Source organism: Eucalyptus grandis, chromosome 1 (assembly GCF_016545825.1).
Source record: "Eucalyptus grandis isolate ANBG69807.140 chromosome 1, ASM1654582v1, whole genome shotgun sequence".
Taxonomy (NCBI): domain Eukaryota; kingdom Viridiplantae; phylum Streptophyta; class Magnoliopsida; order Myrtales; family Myrtaceae; genus Eucalyptus; species Eucalyptus grandis.
This window is the reverse complement of record NC_052612.1, coordinates 9,537,824-9,559,706: the sequence shown is the minus strand read 5'-3', so window position 1 is coordinate 9,559,706 and position 21,883 is coordinate 9,537,824. Positions and strand designations below refer to the sequence as shown.

The following is a 21,883-nucleotide window of genomic DNA, read 5'->3' as shown; positions in this document are numbered from 1 at the left end:
AAACTATATGGAAATGATCCAAATGAAAGGATTATATTGGATATTTACCAATAGCTTAGGGATTGTATTGAACAAATTAAAAATCTAGTGATGGCATTGTTTGTTGGGTCAAAGTTTAAGATTGTGTTGCACAAAATAAAAATTTAGGGAGATATTACATATAAGATCAAAGTTTAAAAACTATATGCACTAAATGAAGAAAAAGGTAGCTCAAAGCATTTTCTTTCTTTTTTTGGTTTGATCATGTTTCGCCAGTTTGATCCCGTAATGAAATAATTTTTACCGAGTATTAGTTTCGGCTTTTATTTAGTAGAGACGAAGGTTCTGTACTAATTCTAGAAAGAGATATCAATGTAATGCGAATATTGAATTTCCAATTTTAAAGGGTACCGTACGACGATTAATCTACTAACTCTAGCACCCAATTCAAATTATATCGGAATCCAATCAACGGCACAACCCTAAGATAATTTGACACAATGTCGAAATTTAATCAACAACAATGTGATTGGATAGAAGACACAACGCTGGAAATTAATCGACGACACTGAACTAGAGATATATTGTCAAAATTCAATCAAAGATGCCGCACTAGTATATAAGCACTCGCCATAATCTAATCGACGATGGGAATCTAAAAGCTACTACTAGAGAAAACTAAAATAAGATAATGCATAGATAAAGAAATGATATTTGATGTGTTGTTTGGGAGCTTTTTGTTGGACTACTAGGGTATTTATTGAGAAATTTTGTAACAGAGCAGTTGTCCATCTTCTAGTAAACGCTTCCAACTTTAGGCACGTCCCTTTTTCTCTGTAACTAACTCTCCCATTTCCTTTGTAACTACCTTGATCGTGCTTGGTTTATCGACACCAATTTTATGACTGGGTATTCGGGTGTTAACCACTTTTCCAACCGCGCATTTCCTTGATGCTTAGAGTATTTTGAAAGTTTTCATCCAAAACTTGCCGTCAGCATTATTTGGATGGCAATCTAATATTTGCTGTCATATTTCAACAATTGATCACGTGTAAGCTTCCTACCTTGCTGTTGATCATTGAGCCCTAATCTTTGGACTCGTTGATAGCTAATCATATGTTAATATCCCAATGATGCGTACATGCGATTTCGCCTGACTTTTATCAGCCCTCGTGATCGACACAGGATAGCACAGCCAATTTGAGTGTCGATAGGTCGGAACTTGGAGCATATGATAAGCAGCAACTTCCCAATAGAAAAGTAGTAAGAAGATACAAATTATTATTAGTAATTATGTGACGCTAATTTGCATATAAGAAGTAACCATGAGTAGTTTTTCATGACCCAAAATAGATTTGACCTCGACTTGTCTACACTCAATCTTGCATTTAAGTGCGATCGGATAATCTCAATCGTTGCACAATCTTCATGCGCGATAGGCGTTGCACTCATCCGTCATCACGAGAGATGGAGCCAACCACCTGGAGAAGGAGAGCACCGGTGAGGGGCACCTAACGCGAATCTCCCTGCTTCGAGGACCTCGGATGGCCACAACGAAAATATGAGCATTATGGTGAAGGATGGGAGGGGTTAAAAGTGCATTGACATGAGCCTCGTTTGGTTCTATTTAAATGTGCCTAAATCTGCTATAATTCCTTTGATGGTTCTCTTCGCGGCTCCGGATTGGAAGAGAGGTCTGCTAAAGACGGGATAGCATAAGGTCTTCTAGACTTTTTCTATTGGATAGGACAAGGTTGGATAGGATAGGATAGGATGTAGGTTGGATTAGACAAAGATGAGAGCTCTAATATCTTGTGTAATTTTGGGTCAATATGTGGATATCCAAGTTGGATTGAATGTCAACTTCCTCCTCCTCTACGCCGATGCCTGATTGAATGTCGAGCATTTAGATCTCGAGTCCTTGCAGACGTCCAAGCTACCATGAGCATCACTATTGTGTGAAATCTCCAACAACCACCTGTCCCTCCGTCTTCATTGCTAGCCTGCAATCTTCAGCAACCACCAACCCGGCTGCCACCTCTACCCTCGCTACTGATGCCGAGGTCGAGGCCCAGTAGAAGGTGCGGCGAATGAAGGTAAGGCTGCTTGCGCAATGAAGGTGCGTGAGAAACGGGGAATGACGACTGTCGCTCTAGATCTGGCCATGGTGGGGGACGTTGACAAAAGAGGAGGACGATAGTTGGTGCTCTAGATCTGGCCATTGTGATCGAGGTCAAGATTAGCTACCACTTGGCCGAGGTCCAGTCAACCTCCCCTGAGTTGAGCTCAGCCATTGAGGAGCTTCAGATCTGGTCATGGAGCCCTCTGTGGCTGAGATCCAGTCAAGCTTGTTACCATGACGAGCCTTGTTGGTGTAGACAAGCCGAAGCTCGGCGAGAGGCTATGAGGCGGCGGAAAATCTGTGAGTGTTGGCCATGTGTGGGTAGAGGCAATAGAGAAGAGAGATGGGTGAGAGATATATTTTATTTACCTTTATCCCAGCTCTCTGCAGATGAAAATATTTTATCTTGATTATATTTCTCTTATATGTGACTTTGTCATGTTTTAAGTAGCAATAGAACATTGGATATGATAGAAATTCATCCATTCTGATTTTATCCTTGCTACCAAATGGAGGGGACTACTCATGGGTTTCTGTGGCAACAAGTTATTCCTAATGTTGACGTTGTGATGGAGTCTCTCATCTTTGTAGTAAGATTGAGTTTGCTAGTAATATCGAGTTTCGGACAACCCAAATGTCAAAACTTGAAAAGGGATACTTAAATGTCAAAAGTTCGGAAATATATACTTAAGTGCCAAAATTAGAGTAAAATAAATCAATTAAGTGCCACGGTGAGAAATTCTAACTAAAATGCCGACGTGGCTCTTTTTTTTTAGCGAGACAAGTGCAAAATGACGTGTTTTGCACGCTTATGTGGCTAGATAAGTTGAAAATGACATTGTTTTGCCTTGAATTTGAATTTTAATATAGATATTCATGAAACTAAATTTAAAACTAAATTAAAAAAAAAACTGCAAAAGGCGTTCGGTCGGGGTTATGCAAGCTTTTGTTGTTGCCTTCCCACCATCACTAGGAAGGGTCGATGATGGTTGGGGGAGGGTCGACCGGGGTTTCCGAGCTTTGGCCAGGGGCCGATAAGGGCCTACAAGCCCTCGCTCAAATCTAGGGCGAGGGTCATGGCCCTCCCTCAGATTCGACTCAATGGCCCTTGTTGCTAGTCGGCTAGGGTCACCGACCACTAGCCAAGGTCTGTCAACCTTGGCCGACCTTCCCCCTAATGTCTTAAAATTATTTATTTAGTTTTAAATTTATTTTAATTAATATATATTAAAATTTAAATAAGAGGCAAAATAACATCATTTTGGCTTTTCTTTGCTAACTCAGCTTATTAAAAATAAGCGACGTAAGATATTCGGCACCCTTTGTGGGAGTTAGAACTTAAATGTCCTATTTTTCAAAGAAAGTGGCATTTAAAGTGTACATTTCAGAATTTTTAGCATTTAAACGTCCCTAGTGCCAAATATTAGCACTTGGGTTGTACTTTTGCCTAGTAATATCTCTTGTGCTCAGTTGCAGAGGCGTGAGCCTTTTCTCTAAGTTTGATCAAGAAATGAACTGAACTACACCCATTAGTCATGTGAAAGACAGGTCCTTTCTTCTCCTCCTCTATACAATAAGTAAGCACGACCTAGTAATAACCAAGAAAGAAAATCAAAGTCGGCATCGTCAGGACCTAAGTTGAATATGGATGCCGACGTTGGTACCAATCAGCAGAAGGACAAGGGCACGAGCCTTATTTAAACTGCAGAACCAGTCAAAAAAGACACAAGACCTCGATTGTTCAGCGACAAGACCAATGCTCTGAAAAGAATGGAAGGACATGATAAATGGGTAGCCCCCAGAAAAGCATCCCCTGGTTCATCTTTTATAAAGACCACATGTAAGGATGTCTTAACTCTTTCAGCCATCCATTGACAAGGATCATGTCCACCATGGAGTCTACCTCTAGGTTCCTGTTCAGGGATCACCAAGACATGGACGATTCCATGCTCTCCGACGAGAGCACCAGTATCTCTTCAAGCGAACAGTGTGATGATGATGACGACGATCAGCTGCAGTCCATGACCGCCAAGGCACGCGTGCATTTCTAATCTTGGGGCAAAACATTATGGGTTGTATGAAACTGTATGCAGGTTATATGTTTGGATGAATTTCCTCGATCTTAATTTTTCTTCGATGCTAGGGTATAAAACATCTCTGCTCGGAGCTTCTCGAGCTAAAGGCGGCATCTGATGAGGAGTTTCACCAGAACATCCTCTCTAATTATTCAACCTTTGTTAGGTAATTCGTTTTTGACAAATTTGCCTGGATGTACTCAACCAAAGAAGCTTTAATAATGTTCAGTTGATTAATCTAGCGTAATAACGTTCTTTCTTTTGTGTGTGTGTGTATGAGATACCATACTCATGAGATATGCTCTTAAGATAATTCTTGATTATGATCATTCATTATTTCGAGCCTAGTAATCAAAATTGTAGTGACGCTTAATGTAGAATGTTTTGATTTCGCATATTGAAAACATGGAATCATCACTTTGTGGACGTAGTGATAATTCTACAATGTTTGATCTTTTATATCCATCATGAACGTTAAATTTAGGTTACTTTCTGTACCATCAGATACGCCATTTGAGAGTAGAAAGATTGCCTCAAATTCAAAATAACTTAAAGACTTAGCACAAAGAAAGAACCTTAAAAATAACAAGTTACAATAATTGTGGTCTCAACTCTCATTCTCATGTAATCGTTGGAAAATTAACTAGTTTTGTATATTGTGCAGAGTATTTGAGGAAGTCGAAGGGACAGAGAGGCAACTGGTTCAATTAAAAGGTCAAGCTTCAAATCAAAAGAGACTTGTGCAGGAGTTCGTGGATTGGTTGGATCTAGAATTGTCAATAGAAGACACAGTGCAGCCGATCGCCGTTGACCACAAAGCTGAGGAATGGTTCCTATTGAACAAGCTGCAGGCCCGCGCCATCGATGTCATAGAGACTCTTGACATTCTCTTGATAGAAAATAGAGTTGATGAAGCTATCGACATTCTTGAATTAGAGGACAAGAATTTCGCGATGTTGGACAGCAAAATGAACTCTTCACCGAACAATTTACAGTCATATAAGTCCATGATCTCTGAGAGGAAGGTCAAGCTCGTGCTTCAGCTAACACAATTGGCTCAGAATAAAAGAATAACCGCACCGGAACTTCACAAGGCATTGGTTGGTCTTGGAAGACTTGGCAACAGCAATCTTGCAATCCAGTTGTCGCTTCAATATCACCATAAGCGTATCGCAGCTGGAATGCGCAACCTGCGACAATCGAAATCGTTGTTGAATGAAGTATACATACGAGAACTCTCAAAGCTAGCCTTCTCTTTGATCTCTCAAGCAGCAAGGAGCTTTGCGATGCTGCAAGGAGATGTATCAGGATATGGTCTCGAATTCATCCAATGGGTGCATCAGGAAGTTGAAACTTTCGTCGCTTATTTTGATGAATATATAAAGTCAGTTTCCGAAATAAGTGGCAGCCTGTCCATTGCTACACAATCGATGCAATTCGCTTTATCCTATTGCTCTTTGCTAGAGATGGATCAACAGTTGGTATTGAGGCCGCACTTGATTGAGCAAATACAACCTCACATGGAAGAGGTATTAGCAATTCATGTAGACCATTTCAAGAAGGTGGTGGACATAATTATGGCTACCGATACTTGGATTCTTAGTAAGCACCTTGTTTCGGGGATTCTGGCTGGAGGATATTCGACGATGGAAGTCGGTCATCTGCCTGAATATTGTTTTCTTACGAATAGCGGTCGTAAATTAATAACACTATTACAGGTATGATAATTTTGGTTGATTACTCTATGCTTATTTCTTATTGATCAGTAATATGACTTTATTGTGCTTTTCGCATTCAGAAAATTGAGCTTATTTGGTTCCTCGTGATTAAATCTGCATCCTAAGTGATGGAAAGGTGTACTGGCAAATTATAAAGTAATCTAGCCATTATGATGCTCTTATGGAACTTGCGTTGATCCATATGATATTTAGGGTTAGATTATGTACTTGTGATCATGGTAATTGTCTATATCCTGTACTAGTCACAATGTTTTTATTTTCTCTTCAAGGCTGTTGCAGAAGAAATTTCACCTTTAGTTGCTGCTCAGATGGAAAATTCAATCACTAGAGGACTCACAGATCTATTCATACACTATGCTGTGATGCTAAAAAAACTTGTGATCAGCGATTGCCCGAGTTCCATCAAGATATTGACCGGACAAGTATCTGCTTTGGTGAGTCTCTCGACTTTGGTAGGCCTTTTCTCCAGAATACTCAGGAGTAGTTTCCAAACCGATGGCAAAATAACTTGTCGAAGTGAAGGTGATGAGTATGACGTGTGTTTATCATCTACTGAAGAGGCATATAACCGGCTTCGAGCCTGTTTCTGTCAGCTGTTTATATCTAGAGTTGCATCTCTGCAAAGCAACGGGCAAACTGTTTCAGAAATCGATGCCCGAGAAGAGAATCACTCCATCGATGATCTGATGCCTTCAGTTTTGTTTCAGGTATCTTATGTGTAAATCTTTTTAGCTGACTTTGAGGTTACCGACATTTTATCATTCTGCAAAACCATTCGAATTCAAGCGGTTTCGGAGATAATTATCATTATCGAACTGACTGGAGAGTTCTAATGTTCATCATCTTATCTTGAATCCCCAGATGCTGTTCTTGGAGCTTAGGAAAATAGAAGAACTTGCTGAAGAAGATACATTCGACCATAGTTGGGTAATGGAGCTCTTGAGGGAGTTGACAGAAGCGATATTTTCTTGGATGTCGAATGATAAAACGAACTTGGACGATGACGATGTGACAATCGAATGTACAAAAAGTTCGCCACAGGTATGCCTGTTCCTCATCTTAAGAACCCTTTTAGTAAAAGTGGAACCCTTTCCTTACTCTTCTTAATGTCTGCTATGATCAATGGAGCATGAAAATATCATGTAGTTGCGAAAAGCAAACATTTATAAGCAAAATGTGATAACACTGTCGGGCCAATCTATGTCTCGATCACTCCTTCATGTCGAAGAACGATTCTTCCGTTTCACTAAAAGGAAGTTGGTAAGTGGTAAAAATATATTGGTTAAAAGGGTTACAGATTTTTCGGTGACTTGTTGGCAATTTACCGACACTTATGCAAAATTACTAATTTTCTTTTTTTATAGTTCACAAATTATAAACAATTTTTATCTTCTACTATCTTTTATTTGTCTCTTATCAATGCCTTACATTTTTCAATCCTCAAGCGAATTTACTGATCTTTATTTGAGTAACTTACCCAACTCTTTCTTGATTTCATTACCAATTAGTTTTGAGTTGTTTACCCATTTTTATTTGTTTTTTTTTTTTCTAATTTATCAACTTTTGTTATGGTGTACCGGCTTGCATTTGACTCTAACAAACACTGTAATTTTCTATTTTTATGTTAATTTTCCGGCATTTATTTGGTGACTTACCAACTCATTCTTGATTAAGCAACAAAATAGAAAAGTTGGTAAACTAAGGAAAAAAAAACCACATAAATGTTGGTAACTAACTCGAATGAAAATCTCTAACTCAAAGTTAGTTGATAACTTAATGAGAGAAAAGTTGACAAATAACTTAAATTAAAGTTAGTAAGTTCATGTAATAGTTGGTAAATTTAGGGCTGAATTAAGAAAGGTAAATAAAAGTTAGTTAAGAATAAGAGAAGTTTATCATTAAAAGAAAATAAACATGGTAAGTAACTCAACGGCAATTAAAAGCCCAAAACTAATGGGTAACTTAACTAGTAAAAATTAGTAAGTCACTCTAATTAATGCTGTTAATTTCTAAAAAACTTGGTCAATTGCATTGCTAAAAGAAGTAAATAAGATTTTTAAAGTGAGAAGAAACAACCTCGGATGTTGACGATGACATTTATAAGCAATATATGATAAGATGATTTTTTTTTTTTTTTTTTTTTTTTTTTTTGGGTCAATCCTACACTACTCTTATTCTAAGATAACACGGTTGGTTGGGTTAGTTTTAATCTCTTGATCAGTCCTTATAGTAGAATGATTCTACCGATTTTATTAAAAACAAATCTTTCTTTTTTAGGTGCCGCTGAATTTTTGAAAGAATTGGTAAGTATAAAAAATTTGGGAAAATTAGCAAAAAATCCAAACCTATTGTATGATGGTTAATTCATTCTAATTTTTTTTTAATTTTGCCAATTTAATCCTAAATTATGTAATGATTTTCTAATATGAATGGCCACATCAGCGATTTTTGACCAAAGTTGGCTAAAAGGACTATATCAAAAAATAGTTGAAAAGGTTAGGACTTTTTGGATAATTATCATTCAAGAAAAAACTATTTAATAAAAAAGTTACCAATCACCTGATTATCCAACTAACTTGTTAGTATCATACCGATATGTTTATAAAATTACCGACTTTTTTTTTGTAAGGTTTACAAATTATGAGTTATTTTTCATCTTTTACTATTTTTCATTTCTCTCTTATCAATGCCTTAAATTTTCCCATATGATGTAAGAATATGATAGCTCTTAGAGGGAGCATATAGAGTTTGTTTGTCTCTTTATACTTAAGGCTTTGCACGAGCGTTCATCAACAGTCGCTTGTCTACCATTATGAGTTATTCTCATCTCTAATACTAACTCGGTTTTGGTATTATCGTAATCTGCTTGAAGCAGCTATTTATCTTGGACGCGCAATTTATAGCCGAAATAGCGAGGCGCGGTGGATACTTTTCTCAGAATCCCCCGGCTTTGATGGATCTCTTGACGTCTGCATATCTCTCAGCTGGATTGGATCCTCAAAGGTGATGCTTGATCACGAGATCAATCGGCACTAATTAAAAGTGTCATCAACAAAGTTGTTGATTTCATGTTAAGCTATACATCACGGCATCCATCAGGAGGGCATGTTTCTTAGTTATCATCAGTTCCTTCATTTTTATTCCGTTGTGTTTCTTTCAAATAGGGATTCGACCAGCGATTCCTGGGCCATTGCAGCCGCTGGTAAAGCAGTCGAAAAGCTAATGAAGATCGAGAAAAATGATGATTCGATGAGACAATGCAAGGATGCTGTTGAAGAAGATGATGATCAACTTTCTGATAACCAATTAGCAAACGAGAGCAGCCCTGGAGTCGATGACTCTACATGCATCATAGCGGACGATAGTTCAATGTTGGAAGAAAATTCGAGTGTCGGAGATGCTTCGGAAGTTTCGATTAGTGCTCCAACTAATGAGTTGGAAGCAGATGCCAACCTACTAATCGAGTGTACTCCTTTAAGCAAGGAGTGTGCACCGGGGAATGAGGAATCTAATGTGGCAGCTCATGAAGTATTGAGCTCTGGGAAAGCTATGAACGCAGAGGATCTCGAGGGTATGGACGATGATAAGCTTAAGCCGCAACAGCTTTTTGTTGGATTATAATGTCTCAGTTGCTGTTTTCTGTTTTTTTTTTACTCTGTTTTCTGCTGTTTTCTGTTCTGTTTTCTGCTCTGTTTTATACTGTTTTTTTTTTTTATTAAAAAACAGCCAAGTTCATTTTGTTATGTATTTAGTGTTTTTGTTATTTTCTAGGAAGTTAATAGCACGTTTGTGTGCAGTTATGTGTTGCACGTACGTGAGCAGTTTTTGCTTTGTATTTAGTGGTTGTACTCGACAGTTTTTTTTTAAGCACAAGACGTACGCAAGTTTGTGTTATGTTTTTCTCTGTGCTTCTCTTCCTCATTCAAGAAATCTATAGCTTCTGGTTTTCTGTTTCTTGTTTACTGTTTTGATCAGTACAACAGTGGTATCAGAGCGTGTATGATCTTGAGGGACTGTGAAGTGAAGCAAATATCGAAGTGTAAATAAGTTAAAGGGTGATGGAGACAGGGTCGAGTGGTTTCTCTGCGATGGCTTCTCCAGTATTTACTGGAGAGAATTATCAAGCATGGGCTGTTAAGATGACGGCATTCTTGGAGGGTCATGATTTATGGGAGGCTGTGGAGGATGATTATGAAGTTGCTCCACTTCTAGACAATCCGACCTTGAATCAGATAAAGTACCATAAAGAGAGAATCACAAGGAAAGCCAAGGCAAAGTCATGCTTGTACGCTGCTGTTTCACCCACTATCTTCACAAGGATCATAAGATGTGATTCTGCAAAGGCAATATGGGATTTCTTGAAGGATGAATACGAGGGAGATGAGAAGATAAGAGGCATGAAGGTGCTGAATCTCTTGAGGGAGTTTGAGAGACAGCAGATGAATGATTCAGAGTCAGTGAAGGAGTACTCTGATAGATTGGTTGGGATAGTTGAAAAAATTAGAGTTTTAGGGACTGACTTGAAGGATGAAAGGCTTGTTCAGAAGATCCTGGTGTCTCTTCCAGAGAAGTTCGAAGCCACCATAGCATCTCTGGAAAATACAAGAGACTTAGCTGATATAAAGCTTGCAGAATTGTTAAATGCTCTGCAAGCACAGGAGCACAGAAGACTGATGAGAAGAGAAGAGTTTGTAGAGGGTGCGCTGCAAGCTAGAGTGAAGTCAAATGATGGAGGAAAATGGAAGAAATTGATTCAGTCTAGAGAAAATGCCGGTGACTCCAAGTTTGTAGCAAAAGAAGGAAATTCTGGTGGGTCTAGCAAATGGAAGATGAACAAAAAGTCTTGTCAATACGTGGTGGAACTAATCATAAGTTTTTAGATGTTGAAGAAAGCGATGCTAGATGCGAAGATGTCACAAGTTGGGTCACATGGAAGCCATCCGCAAAGAAAAAAATTACCAGCAAGCGGGAAAGCCCGGGTAGCAAAGTGAATGAAACTGAGGAAGAGCATTTGTTTGTAGCTTCTTTTTCTGAATCTTCTGTTGGGAATGATGCATGGCTGGTGGATAGTGGCTGTACCAATCATATGACTAGCAATTCGAAGTTGTTTATGAGTCTAGACAGTCGGTCGGGTCCAGTCGAATTGGCAACGGACAGTATATCGAAGTGCAAGGGAAGGGTACAGTGGCTATTGAAGGAGATCAAGAGGTGAAGCTGATCAATGATGCTCTCTTTGTGCCAAATATTGACCATAATCTGTTAAGTGTTGGTCAATTAGTTGAGAAGGGCTATAAAGTGAAGTTCGAAGGGAAGGAATGTCTTATTAATAATGCAGATAGCAAATAAGTGCTAAGAATTCCAATGGAGGACAATAGTTTCATGTTTAAGCCACAAGAGATGCAACAAATGGCTTTAAAGTGCAAAGAAGAAAATGCAGAGATATGGCATAAAAGACTTGGGCATGTTCACAGGAAGATCATGTCGTTTATGCAAAGAAATAGCTTAGCAGATGATTTGCCAAGTTTGGAGGAGGAATTTCCACAGTGCAAAACTTGTCTTCTTGGCAAGCAAGCTAGATTTCCTTTCAAAGGAGGAGGCTGGAGAGCATGTGAAAAGCTGCAATTAGTCCACATAGATCTATGTGGACCTATGTCTAAGTCTTCTCTAAATGGTAGCAGGTATTTCATTACCTTCACTGATGATATGACTAGGATGAGTTGGATTTATTTTTTGCGAGCCAAGTCTGAAGTTGCTGATGTGTTTGTGAAGTTTAAAGCCTTAGTTGAGAATCAAAGTGGAAAGAAAATTAAAATGCTCAGGTCTGATAATGGTTCTGAGTATATTGCTCACAAGTTTAAGTTGAATTGTGAGCAAGCAGGAATTGTGCAGCAGTTCGCTGCTCCCTATTCACCTCAACATAATGGGGTCAGTGAGAGAAAAACAGAAGTATTATGGAGATGGCTAGATGTATGATGCGGGAGAAGATGTTGCCTAAGAAGTTCTGGGCTGAAGCGACTAATCTTTGCAATGTTCTTGTTGAACAGATTGCCCACAAAGGCCTTAGAGAGGTCAACACCTTTTGAAGTCTGGTATGGTGTTAAACCTTATGTGAAAAATTTGAAGGTTTTTGGGTGTTTGTGTTACACTCATGTTCCTGAGGTCAAGAGGGACAAACTGGATAAGAAGGCAGAGCTTGGAATCTTCATTGGGTATAGTCTCCAATCAAAGGCTTACAGAATTTTTCACCCTATGACAGGGAAGGTGATTGTAAGCAGAGATGTTGTTTTTCTAGAGGAAGATGAGTGGAATTGGATGGAAGGAAAGAGTGCAGAAAAGCAGCAGTTCGAAAAACAACCTGCAACAGATGTAGAGGTTGATGAAATTATAGATGGATTGGAAGACAGTGTGGATGATTTACCAGTGAGAGGCACAAGGTCACTTGTTGAAATCTATGAAAGAAGCAATGTGGCAATGCTCGAACCATCTAACTTTGTGGAAGCTAAGGAGGATCAGAGGTGGATTGCAGCAATGCAGGAGGAGATTGCAATGATCCAGAAAAACCACACATGGGAGCTTGTTGATAGATCATCCGTTAAGAATGTGATTGGGGTTAAGTGGGTGTTTAGAACAAAACTTAATCCTGATGGTTCTGTCAATAAACACAAAGCTAGACTGGTGGTGAAAGGCTATGCACAAATATGGGGAGTAGACTATTTTGAAACATTTGCTCCTGTTGCACGACTTGATACAATAAGGCTACTGTTAGCTATTACAGCAGAGAATGGGTGGCCTATATTTCAGTTAGATGTCAAGTCTGCATTTCTGAATGGAGAGCTTGAGGAGGAGATTTTTGTTGAACAACCTGAAGGTTTTAGTATCAAAGGGCAAGAAGATAGTGTATACAGAGTTGAAGAAAGCTCTATATGGACCGACGCGGCTCCAAGAGCTTGGTATGGGAAGATAGATCGATATTTGCAGGATTTTGGCTTTGTAAAAAGTTTAAGTGAGTTCACTCTTTATGTCAAGAAGGTGAATCACAGTGTTGTAATTCTGTCACTTTATGTAGATGATCTATTAGTGACGGGGAATGATATGGAATTGATAGAGAAGGTGAAGCAAGATCTATTTGCAGTTTTTGAGATGTCAGACTTGGGAAAGATGGCTTATTTTTTGGGTTTGGAAGTCAAACAAGCTTCATATGAGATCTTCATCTGTAAAAAAAAAAATACATGAAGGAAATTCTAAAGAAGTTTCAAATGGAAGATTGTCGAAGTGTAAGCACTCCTATGGCTGCTAAAGAGAAGCTGCAGAAGAATGATGGAACAGATGCAGTAGATGCTTCTATGTATAGAAGTCTGATTGGGTGTCTTATGTATCTTACAGCAATTAGACCAGATATTGTATTTGCTGTGAGTATTTTATCTAGGTTTATGAGTAGTCTTAGTCAGTTACATTTGATTGCAGCAAAAAGGGTCTTGAGGTATCTCAAAGGAACATTGTTCTTTGGTGTGAAGTTTAAGAAAGGTCGAAGTTTAATTTGCAAGGATTTTTCGATAGTGACCGGGCTGGTTCGGTAGATGACATGAAGAGTACGTCTGGATATTGTTTCAGTTTTGGTTCCGCTTGTTTCTCATGGTGTTCTAAAAAGCAAGATATTGTAGCTCAGTCTACTGTAGAGGCTGAGTTTATAGCAGCTACTGCAGCTGCAAATCAAGCTTTATGGCTGAAGAAGATAATTAAGGATTTGTGGTTGAATTCCAGTGATTGCATTGAAATTAATGTGGATAATCAGGCCGCTTTAGCAATATCTCAGAATCCAGTTTTTCATGGCAAAACTAAGCATTTCAAGGTTAAGTTCTTCTTTCTACGTGAGGTGCAACAAAGTGGCGAAGTTAAGCTGGTTTATTGCAGATCTGAAGATCAACTTGCAGACATGTTCATAAAACCACTTCAAGCTGGAAGATTTGAAGTATTAAGAAAGAAAATTGGAGTATGCAGCAGCAACTGATCCAAGGAGGAGTTTGTTGGATTATAATGTCTCAGTTGCTGTTTTCTGTTTTGTTTTTTTACTCTGTTTTCTGCTGTTTTCTATTCTGTTTTCTGCTCTGTTTTACTCTGTTTTTTTTTATTAAAAAACAGCCAAGTTTATTTTGTTATGTATTTAGTGTTTTTGTTATTTTCTAGGAAGTTAATAACACATTTGTGTGCAGTTATGTGTTGCACGTACGTGAGCAGTTTTTGCTTTGTATTTAGTGGTTGTACTCGACAGTTTTTTTTAAGCACAAGACGTACGCAAGTTTGTGTTCTGTTTTTCTCTGTGCTTCTCTTCCTCATTCAAGAAATCTATAGCTTCTGGTTTTCTGTTTCTTGTTTACTGTTTTGATCAGTACAACACTTTTGAGGTAGAGACCTCGGATCAGCATGACCAGCTTGATGAGAAGGAAGAGACGAACTAGAGAGATGAGGTTTCCGCAGGATCAGGACCATTGGAGCAATGATATATTAGGAAAATGAATTTGCATATATGCTGAGTTTCTTGAGGTAGAAATTGATGTAAATTCACTCCAGTGCAGATATACGTCTGAAATTTTTCATACCTTGTATCGATTTAAACCGAGAATGAGAGCAGACAATCAATAAATCTCTGATGAACTTTGTGGGGATCTGTACTGAGTTATCCGTTTTTCTTTTGTCCAAAAAATTGCTCATATAATGGATACTGATCACATGATTGTGCATGGAACGTAAGCCTCTTGGCAAAAGGCGTTCTTGTATTGATACTTGGAGAATGCAAAATGTTTCGCGACAATGACAATTATATGGTCCTATTCATATATGCTTATGTTAGTCCCTTGATTAAGTCTCTTGAATAGTTTTGTGTAACGTAAAACAGCTTACTATCATCCATGGCCTTTTTTTCTTTCCATGAGTGCCCATTCTGATGACTTAAACATCTTTTAATCCTCCATAAACCTTAATTTGCAAGATTCAAATGTCTCTAGGGGATATCATGTACTTTCGCTGCTTGTCCATGGTTTCATACTGCCGGTAACAGAAGATTAGTGTACAAGCATGTATTGAAAATGACCAGGAATCTCAGTTTTTATGAGTTTCGGAGCAACTAAATCATTGACAAACATGATAATTATAGGGGAATAAGAGGATAATGTTCGTCAACTCTCTGTTATAAAGATGACATTGTATCACTCTTATGAATCCTTATATGTGTGCCGGAATTTTGTCGTGTTTTCATCCGACAGTCATAGCCTCCTGATTGGCTGGATTCGCAGGCAAAGCTTCCTTCTCTTTGTCAAGGGTTACTTCCTCGTTGTAGACATAAAACTTGGCCACGACAAGGAACACAAGAAAATTGAGAAACGTGAGGACCGCCAAGAATGCGTAATAGTAGTCAAGGTGGGAGATATTAAGGTTGTCCAAGATCCAACCCTTGTGGCTGTGTTCCATGGTGACTCGCGAGACCGTCTTGAGAAGAAAACTACTTAGGAAGTTCCCCATCCCTAAGCTACTAGTGCAGTAAGATGTTCCTAGACTTTTCATGCCTTGTGGTGCTTGGTCATAGAAGAACTCGAGCTTTGCCACTTCAACGAAGGTGTCGGCGACTCCCATGAGGGCGAATTGTGGCAGGAGGATGAAAATGGTGAGAGGGACTATTTGGAGCTTACCATCAATGCCGTTCTCTCTGGCGATGCTCAGCCTCCGCCTCTCAGCGAGACAAGCGGTGATCATTATGATTATGTGGAGGACGAGGCCTACCCCCATTCTCTGCAGCAATGTGATGCCTCTAGGGTTCTTGGTGTAGCGCCTGATGGCAGGGACGAAGAACCGGTCATAGATGACGATGCTTACGAGCATGAAGATCGTGACAAACGCGTTAAGGCACGCGGGAGGGATCTCGAAGTGCGGGCCCATGTGTCGGTTCAGGGTTGCGCCCTGCTTGATGAAGAGCGTTAGCCCCTGCGCATACATGGTGCTCGGGATGAGCGTCACTGCTAGGATCGGGAGCATTTTGACCATCTGCTTGGTTTCCTCTACTTGGGTCACCGGACATAGCATCCACGGCGAGCTTGAATCAATCTTCACCGCGGCTTTGTCAAGAAATCTGCGGATACGACGTGAAATTGTCATGGTTAATTTCGAGGAAACTATATAATGACAAGCCATAGAGTTAGGGACGTGTAAACCTCAAAAAAGTAGAGTGATCAATCCGGAACTTCTTCTATTCGGCGTATTGTTCGAGGCTGAATTCATAAAGCTCCTTCGGATCAGTCGGAACAGGCAACTTCCACTTCCGGATCGACGCCAACAGCACTTGAGCAATCCTTGTGAACGGGCTTCCTGAGGGCACCTTGTGCCTATAAAATGGAGTGCCCACCAAGAACACTAGGACTGATAATGCAAGCCCCAGCGTGGGAAGGCCATAGCCTAATGCCCAACCCACGTTATCTTGTACATAGATCAAGACTGTGGTTGCGAATAGTGTCCCGAAGAAGATGCTGAACATCCACCAGTTGAAGAACGAGAGCTTCTGGGCCCTTTCCTTGGGTTCGAAGTCGTCGAACTGGTCTGCGCCCATGGTTGAAATGTTGGGCTTGGTACCGCCTGTCCCGGCGGCAATTATGTAGAGGGCCAAGTAGAAGATGCCTATCTGGAGGGCCGAAGCATCCTTGTCGCATTCCTCTTCTTTGATCGCCGGGCCGCATGACGGAGGCCTCAACGATGGCACTGACACTGCCAGTGTTAGGAGCGACATGCCCTGCACATTTCTTAATCGTGTTACAGATTGAATTTGTATGAGTACCTACACAAATGTATCGGAATGCATCCGCAATACCGTGACATAAAGGACGGATGCGGAAATGAAAGTCCAGAAACGTCCGAGATATGCATCAGCTATGTAAGCGCCGAGGATGGGCGTCATCCAGACCGTCCCGACCCAGTTCGTGACGTTGTTCGAGGATGTCACGGTGCCTTCGTGGAGCTTCTTCGTCAAGTACACCACTAGGTTTGACGCAATCCCATAGAACGCCATTCTCTCAAATGCCTCGTATCCTGCACACACAACGATAGAACGAATTAAGGTGGATCAAATCATAGATTCTTTTCTCTTTCCCCCACCTTGTAACGAAATCCAGTACGTTTGAGGACTCAGTAAACGAGAATTACAGACGGAAAATTTGAGTGTGTCCCGAGGTGATGTATCTGTAGGTTTACTCTCTCTTTTCTGCCCAAAACAAGAAATGGCACTTTTCTATAATGAGCTACTTATCTGGCTGCTTTGGCTAATACACATCGAATTGAAATCTAAAGAACTCGAAAACATTACGACGTCCCACTAACCAAGCCTCGATTCCACACACAAAGGCTATGCCACCGGCTTTGTCCTTACCTACGATGAAGGAACAAGCGTTCCATCGACCGGTCTTGGATCTCAGGATGGGTCTTCCTTTGAGGTCCACAGTGCCATCTAGTGTGTAATCATCTTTATCAGCACTTCCTTTCTCTTCAGCCTTTCCTGTCATCATGTTTCGAAGGGAAATAAAGGAAGAGCACCGAGAGTTTCCTCTACAAATCGTGTTTGTTCAACTTGCTATGCTCTTTAAAAGGTTCGCTAATCATGGTCGATTGATGATTACTATCAATTTTATAATAATCTTTAAGAGATCCTAGTCCTTTAACTCTTGCTGAGGGGAATGTACATATATAAGTTTCCTAGGATTCCCCCAGGCCGAGAAATTGTTGTTTATTTTCATTTTTTTCAGGCTTGAGGTGACATTATATAATACCATACCGATCTTTTAAAAATAATCCTCGTCATTGAATTGACGATATTACTGCACGTCATTTCAAAAGAAAAAGATCTTTTTCTCGAGATGTGAACCGGTTCTCTTATTTTTTTGGTTGTACTTATCGTTTAGATTTTTCTCCCTTGGCGAAATTGCGTACGAATAATCAACAAGCCTTAGTCATTCTCAATGACATTGACATCATGAATGAAGCTACCGATGAGCAACAAACACTAGGCGCATTTTTCTAAGTATTTAACCCTTGTTTTATTAATGAAAAGCGACCCTTTTAAGGGGGGAAAAACTAACGGAAATTCTGCGTGTCTTCTAGCGATCATGTTACATTAATTAAGAGATGGATTTCGCCGTCTCTGTCTTTTAATGAGGAGACGTATTGTCTCCGTCGTTGTTCTTGCCAGAAGCATGCGTGACAGGTAGCAATAAATGACCTTATCTTATTGTTTCCCTATGAAAAATTTTCAGGGGTAGTCTTGGAGTCGAATCAACTTTTTGCAGTTTCCATGTGTTTGAACGAGTGCCTGTTGCTTAGAACTTCAGCTTGAGACATGGAGAAGAGACAGTCGAAAAGCGACCTGCCCGGTTATTATTATTATTTTTGTGGTAAAACCTACCTAACTTCAAAGAGATACTTATAGGCCAATTATTGGTGATTCACATATAGTAAGCATCACACCAACGATCCACAAGATGGGATTTACCCACAAGATGCCTTTTTCTTTTCGTCTCATTTGCAGTCTCCGAGCGAGGTGGGTACCATCGTTTCTTAAGATGTGACAACGAGCGATACTAAGAACCTTCAAAATAAAGAGGATGTAATTGCTTGGATCATCTCTAGAATCCCATAAGTGTAGTTTGATGTTCACTGGGGTTGGTATTGGTGAGCGAGTGCTATTAGTACTCTAAGGTGCAAAGTAAGATGGGGGAGTTTTCATAATTAATTCTTCAGTGAGGGAAATAAAAAGGCCACAATAGGTCCACAAAGGAATTCTATTCTAGGGTTTGATCCCAAATCTATGCTGGGTTATGTATTAGGAAATGGGCTGGAATGGCCATTCCTTGGGTCGATTTCAATCCTTCACGATGACAGAATATGCCACCAGCCTGTTTGGTTTTGGTCTAGTATAAGGTTGTAATGTAATAATTATTACGCTGTAGTGCAATAGAGCTGCAATAGTGCTGCAATAGTGATTGCATAGTTGGATATAAGTAATGTAATCCTAAAATTTTCTTCCAGGTTCACCAATATCCTGGACTTTTTTTTTTCTAGTCACAATACTCTAAAATTGTATCCGTGACAGAAAAGTGCCTCCTGTTAGACTTCTGTCCGTAATGGCCTTTAAAAATATGACGCGGCATTACGTCAATTTTTACAATTATGGACAGACTCTGATGAAAAATATATGGGATAATGGTGTCCCACAGCAAAAGGTTTAAGATTTCTGGTGGGAATTCGTCTCACATAAAAATAGATGTATGCCATAAGGCGACATGTGCTTATTTTAATCCTTTGATCAGGTCTCTTGAACAGTCTGCTGTAATGTGAGAGTTTACTTTCATCCGTGGCCTCCTTCCATCATATACAGTATCCACTTTGATGACTTCATCCACCTTTCAATCCTCCACAAACCTCAATTTTAATGATTTCACATGTCTCTAGGGAATTCCATGTACTTTTATTATTTGCCCAAGGTTTCATGCTGCCACAAACAGAAGATTAATGTACAATCAAGTGTAAAAACTTACCAGGAATGTCATTTTTAATGACTTTTGGCACGACCAAATCGTGGACTAACTGATCATCATAGGGGAATAAAGAGAATGATGCCCGTCAAGTATATGTAATAGCGCTTTAACAGTATTGATCTTACGAATCATTTTATGTGGATACGATGTTTTATCGTGTCTTCATCCGACAGTCATGGCCTCGTGATTAGCTGAATTAGCAGGCAAAGCTTCCATCTCTTTATCAAAGGTTACTTCCTCGTTGTAGACGAAACACTTGGCCACGGCGAGGAACACGAGAAAATTGAGAAACGTAAGGACTGCCAAGAACGCGTAGTAGTAGTCCAGGTGGACATGTTAAGGTTGTCCAAGATCCAACCTTTGTGTCCGTGTTCCTTAATGATTCGCGAGACGGTCTTGAAAAGAAAACTACTTAGGAAGTTCCCGATACCTAAACTACTAGAAAAATAAGAGAATCCGGAACGTCTGGAGTGCCAAAACTTGGCACGGAGGGACACTTAAGTGTCAAAATTTCGGAAATGTACACTTAAGTGTCAGTTTCGGAGTAAAGTAGAACACTTAAGTGCTATTCCGGCCAAATTGCCGACGTGACAATTTTCCGACGAGTTGGGTGCAAAACGGCGTCATTTTGCTCGCCGACGTGGTGACAAATTGCAAAAATGACGTCGTTTGTGTACGATGTGTAAATAATTAATATAAAAATTAATTATATTAAAATTTAAACTTAATTTATTTAAAATATTCTAAAAATTTAAAAACCTAAAATTAAAAAACCTAAAAATAAAAAACCTAAAATTAAAAAACCTAAAATTAAAAAAAGGGGCGGGGGAGCCTAAGGGGGCGGCGAGGGCCGAGCCCTCGTCGCCGCCGCCTCCCCGCCGCCGTTGAGAAGGGCGGTGACGGAGGGGGAGGGTCGGTCGGTGTTGTCGGCCCTTAGAGGGCCCGCGAGCCCTCGCCGCGATTCGGCGGCCCTCGCCACCGGTCGGTCGGGGCCGCGACCCGGCCGACCCCCCCTCCGTCGTCGGCCCTTCTCGGCGGCGACGGCGGCAAGGGCTCGGCCCTCGCCCGCCCCTTTGACTCCTCCCCCTTTTTTAAATTTTAGGTTTTTTAATTTTAAGTTTTTTAAGTTTTTTAAGTTTTTTAAGTTTTTAGAATATTTTAAATAAAATTAAGTTTGAATTAAATTAAATTAATTTTTATATTAATTATTTACATATCGACACAAAACGACGTCATTTTTGCAATTTTTCGCCATGTCACGCAGCGTAACGACACCGTTTTGCACCTAACTGGCTGGAAAATTGCCACATTGGCAATTTGGCCGAATTTTGGCTAGAGTGGCACTTAAGTGTTCTACTTTACTTGAAACTAGCATTTAAGTGTACATTTTCGAAGTTTTGGCACTTAAGTGTCATTTCGTGCCAAGTTTTGGCACTTGGGTTGTTCTTCCGCCTAAAATAAGACGTTCTTAGACTTTTCATGCCTTCAGGCGCCTGGTCATAGAAGAACTCGATCTTTGCCACTTCGACAAAGGTGTCAGCGACTCCCATGAGGGCGAATTGTGGCGGGAGGATGAAGATGGTGAGAGGGACAATTTGGGACTGATCGTCAATGCCGTTCTCTCTGGCGACGCTTAGCCTCTGCCTCTTGGCTAGACAAGCAGTGATCATTATTATTACGTGGAGGACGAGGCCTACCCACATTCTCTGCAACAATGTGATGCCTTTAGGGTTCTTGGTATAGCGCCTGATGGCAGGGACGAAGAACCGGTCATAGATGATGATGCTTATGAGAATGGTCAATTCAAGACCAACCCAATGAGCTTAGTCCGGTTTCAAGATTAATTCAAGATCAACCAATATTTTTTTTGTTTCATTTTTTATACTCCTTGAAAAGGCTAATCTATAATTTCAAATTATATATTCATCAACAATGTGGCATTATGCAACCAAACTATAAATACCAGTACATATTCAACATATTTAAGATAAGGCAACGATAGAAATTTCACACCTGCTAAAAGCAAGAAATCATGAAAACGATTAAGACCACTTATAGAGATACGGGACAAGATGGAAAGTTGAGTGGTGAGCGGGGAAGTTGAGCGGGGCGAGTGTTAAGCGGCAAGCGAGGAAGTTATTTCTTTCGATTTTGGCAAATTGACGACTAAGAGGAAGACAAAAGAGAACTAGTACTGGAGGAGAATGTCGTGAGGAGTTGTTTAATGCTGTTTACGCCATTTTGGATGCTGTGAGGAGCCGTTTAATGTTGTTGATGCTGTTTGACTTAGGGTTTTCTCTTTAAAATATATAAACAAATTATAGATAATATTATAGATATATAATATACAAAATATATTTTAGATATATTATATATAATATATATAGTTAGGGTTGGTCT

General features: G+C 39.9%; 1 protein-coding gene and 1 pseudogene across 1 annotated transcript; one reads left to right on the top strand and one right to left on the bottom strand.

Annotated features, from left to right (window-relative positions):
* Positions 1 to 3,993: 3,993 nt before the first annotated feature.
* Positions 3,994 to 9,536, top strand: LOC104455635 (exocyst complex component EXO84B). The gene is made up of 7 exons (XM_010070398.2): positions 3,994 to 4,134; positions 4,245 to 4,342; positions 4,841 to 5,894; positions 6,185 to 6,622; positions 6,777 to 6,956; positions 8,791 to 8,918; positions 9,080 to 9,536. Exons 1-7 carry the CDS (start codon positions 3,994 to 3,996, stop codon positions 9,534 to 9,536), a joined length of 2,496 nt encoding a protein of 831 aa, XP_010068700.2.
* A 2,291-nt stretch (positions 9,537 to 11,827) lies between these two features.
* Positions 11,828 to 17,455, bottom strand: LOC104455624 (annotated as a pseudogene).
* Between the last annotated feature and the right edge of the window lie 4,428 nt (positions 17,456 to 21,883).

Excerpts from the sequence above, each read along its gene's own strand:
- LOC104455635 (XM_010070398.2), top strand. The coding sequence starts at position 3,994 with ATGGAGTCTACCTCTAGGTTCCTGTTCAGGGATCACCAAGACATGGAC. Across the intron at positions 5,895-6,184 it reads AATTAATAACACTATTACAG|GCTGTTGCAGAAGAAATTTC; the intron begins GTATGATAATTT and ends TTTCTCTTCAAG. Across the intron at positions 6,957-8,790 it reads GTACAAAAAGTTCGCCACAG|CTATTTATCTTGGACGCGCA; the intron begins GTATGCCTGTTC and ends TGCTTGAAGCAG.